Raw genomic sequence first — 10,435 nt, 5'->3', positions numbered from 1 at the left:
TTATAAGAGAAAGTATGCATACCTGGATTGGTTATTTACAAACTTTGGCATGGAAATGGGCCAGGCTTTATTACTCTGTGGCTTGCTTACAACCAGGTATCCTCACGAGATGCCCATTTCCTGTATCCTGTGTTTTAGTTATGCCTATTTTAATGAGGCTTAAATCACTCGACGACCAGAATTGTTCCTCCATGTGTCATGACTTTGGAGCAGCGATCCGTTCACAAGAAGTCTGCCATTGTAGTCCACCCTATACCTTATGACGACTATGATCTGCATGTACCTCTGAACATTACGGATTTTGATAGGTTCAGGCGATTACATATTTGCTGCAGTGAAGGCAATGGAAGCTCGGACCGTTACCTTCTCGAGCTGCCTCAATCAGTGTTAGCTCTGATGGCAGCACTTCTGCTGTATAAATTGGTCAGAGCTTCTGCTGGCTCCGGTTATTGTTGTTGCTGTATAAATTGTTCGACGCTGTTTCATGTGATGCATGGTGAGTAGTTTAGAGGAGAAAAGAAGAAAGAACGGAAGTGGACAAAAATAAACTAAATCATTAAGAAATAACTGATAAATCCTACAAATTCATCGCTCTACATGGATGCTTACAAAAGGATATCAAAACAATTAGAAGACAATGCTTCATGTTCATGTTCCTAGGTCTCTCATGTTACCTGTAATGACCCTAAAACTCTCTCCGCATAATTTGACTAAAGATTGGGATTATAATCAACCTAAATGCATAACTAGGATTGGGAATTTTTTAGATGATTTAAGATTTGAGGAGCAATTTGTGACATATCCTAGAACCATGGGCATGAAGTACGAGAGGAAGAGAAGGTGCAGGTTCGCCCAGCACTTTTGCTCCTCTTAAGTGCTATGCTATAACTGAGCATTGCAATCAATGGAAATCAAATAAATCGAAGATACATTCTCTCTCTCTCTCTCAACTTTTTTTTTGATTTTATCTAAGATAATACTCTTGAAAAATTTAACATTTAATTTATATTGCAAAATATTAATTTTTGAATAAGTTTTTTTTATAAATACTGATATAAAAAAGATAATAAAGTTTTTTTTTGCTTAAAATAGTGATTTATTAATCCCATTAGTTTAAAATTTAATGAAACGAGTATCTCTGCAATCTGAGGGTTAGGATAAATATGTAATAGATTATATTTATAAGGGCATATATAAAAATTATTGAACTATTCAATTTCACTAACGACAAGGATTTCTCCTCAACCGACTCTTATCCGGTAGCATCCACCTCAGCACCCTCTCCAAGGCAGAGCTGACGTGGCCAAGTTGGTGTGCCTGAGATCCCCATTCCAAATTCAAAATCCCCCTGCCTCCTGACCAATTCCTCCTTGTAGTACCAATCCGAATAAACGAATAATTTTATCCCAATATGTACAAAAAAAAAAAATATCCCAACACTGAAATTTGACTCAGATCTCTCACACACTTTACACGGAAACTAATTCCACCCACGATTACACCACGCTCCCCACGGTTCCACGTCAAAACGCCACTTTCATCGCCTCGGTGGGCCCGCCCACCGGTCTTGGAAAAAAAAAATCAGCGTGCGTCTTACATGGCCAACACCTCGCGGGCCCCATGGACCTCCCTGGCCAATCACCGCGCGGTCACGGAAGATCCGGACTGGGTTAAACACTTAAACCTCACAGTCGACCGAAGCTCCACACGCTCCACCGTTGAGTCACTTTCTAGTCGAATTCGAAGTCTCTTCAAATGTCCGCATCGGTATCCCAGCCGCGCCAAACCAGTTTACCCTCCCCTCTTTTCCCCGCTCATGGACGGAACAAAGAGCTTATATTATTATTATTATTATTATTTCATTTTACCCCGGTCCGACCCCGGTTATTTATAAATAAAGGCCCCACTTGTTTCGTTTCCCGTTTCTCTCTCCTCGCATCTCTCTCTGTTGAAGGAAGGGAGGAAAAAGGCTCCTAAAACCCTCGCCGAATCGCCCTCCGAGGAGATCACGCGAGGGGGATTGAAGCAGAAGTGGAGGGGAGGAGGGAGTAGAAGAGCCGTAGAAGAGCCAAATCCACTACGGATTGCGATCCTTTGGAGGCGGGTACTCGAGATCTAGGTCCAGATGGCGGGGGCGACTCATCAAGGGCCGGATCGAATTGGTATGACAAGTGTTTTTCTCATTCGTATTTCTCTGATTCACTGTTCTGGAAGTATAGATGTGAGTTTCGAGTCATGCTTCTTGGCATATATATTTTCTTGATTGGTTTGTCTCGTTTGGATCGGAAGGAGTCTTTTTATGGGCTTTGATTCGATTTTTGCGATCTGGGCTTGGTCAATTCTTGAAAAAGAAACGGGGTTTATTTCTATTTTTATTCGAGAAGAGGATTAGTCGATCTTGGTTTGATTCGTTTGGTGTGCGTCGTTCCTTTTTGGATTGTTTGATCTTGGGGAAGGAATTGGATAAATTGTTACCATGCTTATCTGGTTCACGTGGATTCGTCATCTGGCAGGTGTTTTTGACGGGAAATTTTCTTAGATCTCCCCGTAGGTATATCCTACTATTGATGAAGTAATATCTAATTAGCCCCTTCATGTGTGAGGTATCATGAAATTGTCATTATTTTGTATGTTGTAATAGATTGCGACTACCGTATGACTTGGTTTGATCCAAAACTGCAGTATGAATTTGGTGATGCCGTGACTTCCAAGTAAGATATGCCCGTATAGATTTATTCAATGTAGGCTGTGTATATTTTTTCCACTTTTTATGCAAATAGGTCCACGGTCACCAGAATAGCTGAAGTTCTACAATGCTGTCAATGTTATCTGGCTTCTAGTTTTCACCCAATATTTTAATAAGAAGTTTGACCTCCAAGGAGTGCAGTATGAATTCTTAATGCCAAGGCCAGTGATTTGAAGTTTCTGAGCGGAGAGATTTGAAGTTTCAGAAGAGAGAGATCTGACTGATGATCTGAACTGAATTTATCACAGAAACAGTTGGGTTTGTTCTCAGATCTGGATTACCTGCTTAATCTAATGGGATACTGTACGTGCCTTCCATTACTGAGGCATTCTTTTCTTATAAGGTTAATTGTGTCCTATGGTGTTATGCTTGTCATCAATATTTCTAATGGTCGCAGGTACTGAGATGAGTGCTTATTTTTTGTTATGATTTTGCTCAGTTGGCAAAAAGAGAAATATGCTTATATATATATATATAGCTTTTTTGCATGAATACCCTTCTAAAAATTCAAATTTGCGCGAATACCGTCTTAAATTTATATTTATTTCTGCACCCTCATAAAACACTGTTTTTGTACAAATACTCCTAATATAACGGTTCTTCTAACACCGTTAAGAAAAACCATTTTTATTTTAATTAAAAATAAAATAGAATTTTGAAATTATTTTTTTTATCCTCCATAGCGATCGTCTTATAAATGTTTCTTTTTTCACATCTACCCATTAAGAGTATTTTAGTCATTTTAATTTAAAACCCTTAATTTTTTAACGGTGTTAGATGGTGTGGGTACATATGCAAAAATATAGATAAAAAAGGGTAAAATAGCAAAACAAGTGTTTTACGAGAGTATACATACAAATATCAGTTTTGGAAGGATGCAAAATTCAATATTTAGGAGGGTGTTGATGCAAAAAAACCCATATTTTTATGATAAGCAAAGTTCAAGATGTTTCACGAGACATAGTGCAAATTTGAATAATAACTATGATAACAAGAATCTCTCCCTGTATGATTATTGTACATACCCCACTTGTCAAAGGGTTTAATAAAGTATTGACAGGGAATAACGGATCGTAGTTGATGCCTTGTGAGCATGTTAATGCAAAAGGATAACTAGATGTGCCTTTTTTTATGTACTGACCTTTATGATTTTTTTTTTGTTAACCTATAGAACTCTGATTTTGTCACTTCATGTGATATTTTTTGTGATGAAGATTGTTTCTAGGTTATGCCTCCATGCCGGCAATTTCGTTGGTGGTTAAGGGGGCTGTGCTGGAGGAAGTTTAGTGGTGGTGAAATATTGTGGAGAACTGGCCACTGCTGGACTGGGTTGATGTGATTGTTGCAGAAATTGAAGAGGTTTTTGACATTGGTCAAAAAGTGAAGGGAATTATACAAAAATTTCCCAGAACAGTTTTGTGACACAGAAAATATATGAGAGAGTTTACAGAGTTCTCCATCTGGAAAGCTATTCTTTTGTCACTAATAAGCTTTGGAAACAGTTTCTATGTTTCATTTCCTTTAGACCCTCCCCGTTTTGGTTGAGAACATACTCTACTCCCTCATATAACTAAATATCAACATAAAATTGTCTTTGTATGTATACAATTTCTCTCTATGCCATAATTTTATTATTTAGCAATAGAAAACTTATCTTGTCCATTTTTCTCTTGTATTAGACTCAATTGAGCCAGTGGAATCATCAAAGGTAGATGCTGAGCAGAAATCACTTAGTGCTGAGGATTCGGAAGAACGGGTATTACTCTATCGGCATATCATTGATGCTAATAAAGTTTGAGCTGATGCTGATTTTGTTTTTTTCCTGCCAGCCACTTTCTGCCAAACATGAGAAAGTGGTATCACCTAAAGTTTCTCATGACTCAAATACCGTGAATCTATCAAAAGATGCCCCAGGCCAGCTGGGTTCTCTGGATGCAGGTGGAGACCGCACTGCTGTTTGTCCGCCCAACATCTATGCCCCTCAGGCACAAACATTCTTCTATGGAGGTTAGTTTGCATCATTGAACCCTTATTGGTTTTGTGTTAGAAATTTTTTCCAGTGCAAATTACTTGCATGTACAGCAGATGTCAGTCAATAATAAGCCTGACATTTTTGGTATTCTTATGAAGTTATATTTTGGTGTTGAGTTTTATTCTTCTTAAATCTGATTTTGTACATGTCTAGATATAAGATTATGAAGTGCATGTATATGTGGCATAAAGGGTACTGCATAACCTGGACAATGTTTTAAAAATTATTGAAAATAGATCCGCCATCACTGACCATTCTTGGATCATTGCATGCCATTGAGGCACATACTATTTTACCTTTTCATATTTGTGATGAATATGGTGAAGCATAATGTACATTTGCAATCTGATATTGGTATCAATTTCTGAAATCTAAATACTTAATCAGAATCACAATTTTGTTTCCTGTCTCTCCTTTGCTTTTTCCTCTACTCATGAAAAGTTTCACATGGTTCTTTTGCTTTCAAGCAAGGCAAAATGACTTGAAAATGTTGTTAAAAATATGTTTTGAAGAAGTTTTTTTTTGTTTTCTTATTGTTTCAATTTTAAACTAACATGGAGCATAAGCCTGTGTGGTTCTTTAGGATATGGAAATGCTACTAGTGAGTTTGAAGAATATCCGCGGTTTTTAAATGTTGATGGCTTGGAAGTTGGACCAACTGTAAGTATAATTCTTCAGTATTGGTGTCTTTTCACACCTTTTTTCCTTATTTAGGTCTTACAAGATTATCTTGTTTGTCTTGTTCTACTGAAGGGTATCTACAATGAGAATCCCTCTCTCATGTTCCATACTGGATATGGGTACAGTCCTCAGATGCCTTATGGACCTTATTCTCCGGTTACAACTCCTATACCTTCTGCCAGTGGAGATGGCCAGCTTTACACTCCTCAGCATTTCCCATTCTCGGGCCCTTACTACCAGCAACCAGTTCCTCCTAGCATGCCATATATTACTTCTCCAACTCCAGTTTCGCAAGCTGAGTTAACCATGCCAGTTGACCACCAAGAAGCTTTTCTTGCCGATACTTCGAATTCCAATGGCATGCTGTTTGGACCAAGACCTGGTTACCACGTTTCATATGGTTCTTTCGGTACAGGTAGCTTTGCTGGAAATTCTGGTAATCCTGGTTTCTCTGATTTAAGGCAAGAGTTTGATGGTTTTGGCTCTGACGGGTTTTGGTCAGATTGGTTGAAATCACCAGATGGGATGGGTTCTTTGACTCCATTGTCACCAGCAGCTTCACCTCAACCAATTGGTGCACTTGTATCGTTTGGGCAAAGCACAATGCCTTTAGCTGGAATGGTATTGCATTTTTCCATGTCCTCTTTCTACTGTTGTGCAACTGACTGCAAACATCTGAAGCTATGTGATATATTGCTTTGTTCCCTCTCCAAAAATCTAAAAATTCCATAATTTGGGTATTGTTGTAAGGTGGGTGTTTGTGTAAATTATTGTCTGCTCATGGTAACATGCCAAGTGTTATTATCATGTCTATGATTTTCTTTTTCATATTTTGTAAAAGAGATGGATTGATTATTTGATTATCATTGTGAACACATAATTAATGGCATTTTGCCATGTACAAGGAAAAAAGAAAGTAATATAAAGTGAAGTAGAAGAAAAGAAGAATAACTATGCTAACAGTAAGTTCTCTTAGATTTACTTATTGTATTTCCATTAAACTGGTCGTCGACGAGGTTGAAGCTATGAAACTTCCTAAACTTTATTCTAGCCATGATATTGATGTCTCGTTCTATTCTTTTTGACAATGGGTAAGCTGTATTTGATTTCAAGATTGAAATTCTAGTGTTTCGTTGTCCATCTACTATGTTGTAAAATTATGCCCCCGCATCCTTCTGTGATACAGATTTTATTTTCTATGTGGCATGCCTCCTTGTATGGTAGTATTTAGTTGTGTTTCATTACACCTCCACCCGCAGGTTTCCATGACTTTAACTAAAAGGGTTATCTGTCATCTTTTGAAAGTTTTTTAGTCAAGGCACACTGTTATGCAGGCAATATAGTTGCATTAACAGGGGAAAAAAATGATGTCATATTTTATGCTTATTTCCTTTCCTTTTCAAGATGCAGTGTCTTATTGACAGCAGCTCTTGATCTTTTCTGTTGGGCCCTGAGATCTGCATTGGCATTGCTTTGATCTTGCAATTAATTATTGAATTTAGGTATCATTTGATATCTTAATTTTATATACTGATCTACTTTGGTATGGTGTCTTAAAATGAAAAAATATTAGAAATTTGTACCAGTGGGTTGCCAGTTAATTTTTTATTTTTGAAAAATAACAGCTTACTTTATTGCTAGATCTATTTATAATTTGCAAGACTAAATTGCTATATTAAAGCTTCAGTTTCTTTAGCCATTCTTTTAAGTCATCACATTACTGACTTAGCTTTTACAATGTATTCTCTTTTTTTTCCAACAACATTCAGGCTCCACAGCAACCAAAGTCCTTCTATGGTTTTGGATCCTCAATTAGTTCCTATGACAGAGGGTACTCTCATGGTGGGATGTATCATCAGGGCAGTAATTTTGGGGGTTCCATTCCCAGCTTGGGAGTTAATGTACGGAGTTTGAGTGCAGCTGACAAAGGCAGGAGGCGAGGAAAAGGTAATGCTTCATCATGTAGTTGCAATGGTACTCCAGACTTTCTCTGTGAGCAAAACCGAGGGCCACGGGCTACTAGACCAAAGAATCCAGCAGTGGAACAGAACTCATCACTGGATGGTAAAAATGACAGTTCTACTACAAAAGCTAAACGTGAGTTATACAATAATCCGGACTTTGTTACGGAGTACAAGGATGCCAAGTTCTTTATAATAAAATCTTACAGTGAGGACAATGTCCATAAGAGTATTAAGTATGAAGTTTGGGCCAGCACTGCCAATGGGAACAGGAAGTTGGATTCTGCTTATCATGAGGCAAAAGAAAAGGACAATCCATGTCCAGTTTTCTTATTTTTCTCGGTAACTCCAGAATTCTGTCCCTTTTATTGTTTCAATTTCAGTGTCTTTTCTTAAAGTGTAATTTTGCAAGATCACATTGTTATACATCTCTGTTTTAAAGTGTTCCTTTTTTTATAAATTGGACTGATGTATTTTGTTTTGTTATTCCATATCCAGGTAAATGCCAGTGCACAGTTTTGTGGGGTAGCTGAGATGATTGGACCTGTAGATTTTGAGAAGAGTGTGGACTATTGGCAGCAAGACAAGTGGAGTGGTCAGTTTCCTGTCAAGTGGCATATTGTGAAAGATGTGCCGAACAATCTATTTCGCCATATCATCCTTGAAAACAATGACAATAAGCCAGTAACCAATAGCAGAGACACCCAGGAGGTAAGATATTTCTTCTTAGTCTGGAACTCTTTGCTTCCGGTTTCTTTTTTTGGGACTTGTTTCATTCTTGATTTACTTCTCAAGAGTAATTTCTTTAATCTGGTAGAATATGTGTTATGAATGTAGTTAGCTCAATTATGTGAATAAAGTTATCGGCTACACTCTGATGTTCTTTACCCTTTGCCCTTGTGTTATTTGAAACTAGACGTCCAAATGTTAGATTTGCATATTTGCATTTCACTTTGTCATGCCAGCATTTGTATGGTCAGACCAGGAAAAGGACACTAAAGTGAGAAGATACTAACATATGAATGATACAGTAGTATCAGTATGTTATATAGTTACACCAAACCATTTGCTATTATATTTTTTGTATAGAAATCTCCTAACTTACATTTATGGGAGTTCTCCCATATGCTCTATCCATATACATGTATGCACATTTTTTTGGGTAAAGCGGCAGAATTACACAGCCCAAGAGTAGTTACAACCTGAAGAACCAAAGAACAAAATATCACAGAGAGGTGTAGGGATAGATGCAGTAGAATCCCAAGTCACGAAGCCGAATACAAGGTCTGCTATCTCGGTACCGGTTGCCATATTGGTACCTTAGCGGTACGGTACGGTACGGTACACCTCGCCGAAATAGCTTTCTTATCATTTTTCTTAATTTTTATCTTGGTACGCCTTGGTACAGACCGATACGCACCTCGGTACGCTTCAGTATGGGGCTTATATCGACTTGAAGGTATGTTTCATGCTAGTTTTCTCCCGGTATGGTATGGTGCGTCCCGTACCGGGCAGAACGGGGCGGTACGACTGACCTTGGCCGAATGGTTGGGCACAAAGAATGCCGCCCAATCCGCTGCATAAAGAATGTAGGTATACATACATGAACATTCAAGCATATGTGTACAAACTTGTTCATACACCTACAAACATGGGTTGAAGAGATTTTCAGTCTCAGGATATAGACCATATTGGCTACTATTCATTGTAAAATTTGAATTAATAAGGTCTAGGCACTATCCTTGCTGATTAGAAGCCATCTTGCCATTATTTTGGCTTGGTTTGATACAGTGCTGATGGACACAGGTGGCACACTTGAACTCCTATATAATGCTGCTTTTGTTTTTTTTTTTTTTTATAATAATTTTTAGATCATGGTTGAACCAAGTAAGCACCAAACATTTATAAACTGATACTTGAGTTTCATAAGATCACCGCATCAAAATGATGCTCTCGCAGTGCAACCTTTCCTTTTGGACAATTTCTCCTTTTATTAATAACTAACTAAGCTTCCATTACTATGTGAAACATGAGTTGATACATTTCATTATTAGCTTTCCTTTTTAATGCTATTAATTTGAGCTCTCTCCTTGTCTTCTCTCTGGGCTTATTTACATTGTTTATTGTTGGGGGTTGAATCTTCAGGTAAAACTGGAACAAGGTTTGGAGATGCTAAGCATTCTCAAAAATCATGAGGCTGACATGTCAATTCTTGATGACTTTGACTTCTATGAGGAGCGGGAGAAAGCAATGCAGGAGAGGAAGGCTCGGCAGCAGCAGCAGCCATTCAACTCTACAGTGGCGTCTTCAGCAGTTGTTGGCAATGAGCAAAGGAACCCAGCAGCCATCTCTGGTGATGTCATAAAGCAAATTTCAAAGAGCTTTGCTCAAGCTGTCCGGTTGGAAGAAGGTAAAAATGCAAACCCGCCTGGAGTTAGAAACAGCTCCACCAATGCGACTGCTGCTCAGCCTCAAGATTTGGTAAGTGAGCAACTGCAAATGTGACAGCCGCTGGTTTCCTGCCAAAGCTTTATGCTTGTCTTCTGCCGGAAGGCATCTTTATTTGTGGTTTGACATCTGAAGCTTGGAAGCAGCAACGAATGGTTATGCTCGAAGTGGTAATTATGGATGAGGCTTTTGGTAGGAAAAAGAGGGGGGCTGCTCGAGCATTTGTACACTAGATAGATCTCACCAATCTAGAGCTGTAATTTATCTCCTCCTCCTTTTTTTTTTTTTTTTTTTTTGTTCCTCTTGGTGTTATTGTCCTTGTTGCATTAGGGGCAAGCCTTTAGTGGGGCTGGAGTTTTATGCAAGCCTTTGTAAAGTTTCCAGTTTGGATGCCAGATGAATAAGCTATCTTTTCTAGTCATATCCAACATTTTGTATTGTCTCATACTGTCAATTTTGAAATTTGAATCAGTCACCTTGAACAAGCATAAATATTCCGAGCATTATTTTGTTACTGGCCAAGTGGGTTCTGCTTCCTTTGGTGTAGTTATGATATACTTTGATTTT

General features: G+C 38.2%; 1 protein-coding gene across 3 annotated transcripts; it reads left to right on the top strand.

Moving 5' to 3' along the window:
• The first annotated feature begins 1,917 nt into the window (after positions 1 to 1,917).
• Positions 1,918 to 10,360, top strand: ECT5 (evolutionarily conserved C-terminal region 5). Of its 3 annotated transcripts, XM_008791389.5 has the most exons (9): positions 1,922 to 2,162; positions 4,426 to 4,502; positions 4,576 to 4,753; positions 5,362 to 5,438; positions 5,532 to 5,874; positions 5,962 to 6,080; positions 7,229 to 7,762; positions 7,919 to 8,131; positions 9,566 to 10,360. In XM_008791389.5, the coding sequence occupies exons 1-9, from the start codon at positions 2,126 to 2,128 to the stop codon at positions 9,923 to 9,925; spliced, it is 1,938 nt and encodes a 645-aa protein (XP_008789611.2). In that variant the 5' UTR covers positions 1,922 to 2,125; the 3' UTR covers positions 9,926 to 10,360. The 3 variants fall into 3 exon arrangements, with proteins under 3 accessions (XP_008789609.2, XP_008789611.2, XP_088563550.1); XM_008791387.5 differs by having other exon boundaries at positions 1,918 to 2,162; positions 5,532 to 6,080; XM_088707424.1 differs by lacking the exon at positions 1,922 to 2,162 and adding an exon at positions 3,025 to 3,049 and having other exon boundaries at positions 5,532 to 6,080.
• The last annotated feature ends 75 nt before the right edge of the window (positions 10,361 to 10,435 follow it).

Source organism: Phoenix dactylifera, chromosome 11, assembly GCF_051530095.1.
Source record: "Phoenix dactylifera cultivar Ajwa chromosome 11, Ajwa_hap1_PhDact_Kaust_v1.1, whole genome shotgun sequence".
Lineage (NCBI taxonomy): Eukaryota > Viridiplantae > Streptophyta > Magnoliopsida > Arecales > Arecaceae > Phoenix > Phoenix dactylifera.
This window is presented reverse-complemented; position numbering and strand designations above follow the sequence as displayed.

Excerpts from the sequence above, each read along its gene's own strand:
- ECT5 (XM_008791387.5), top strand. The coding sequence starts at position 2,126 with ATGGCGGGGGCGACTCATCAAGGGCCGGATCGAATTG. Across the intron at positions 4,754-5,361 it reads ACAAACATTCTTCTATGGAG|GATATGGAAATGCTACTAGT; the intron begins GTTAGTTTGCAT and ends GTGGTTCTTTAG. Across the intron at positions 6,081-7,228 it reads CAATGCCTTTAGCTGGAATG|GCTCCACAGCAACCAAAGTC; the intron begins GTATTGCATTTT and ends AACAACATTCAG.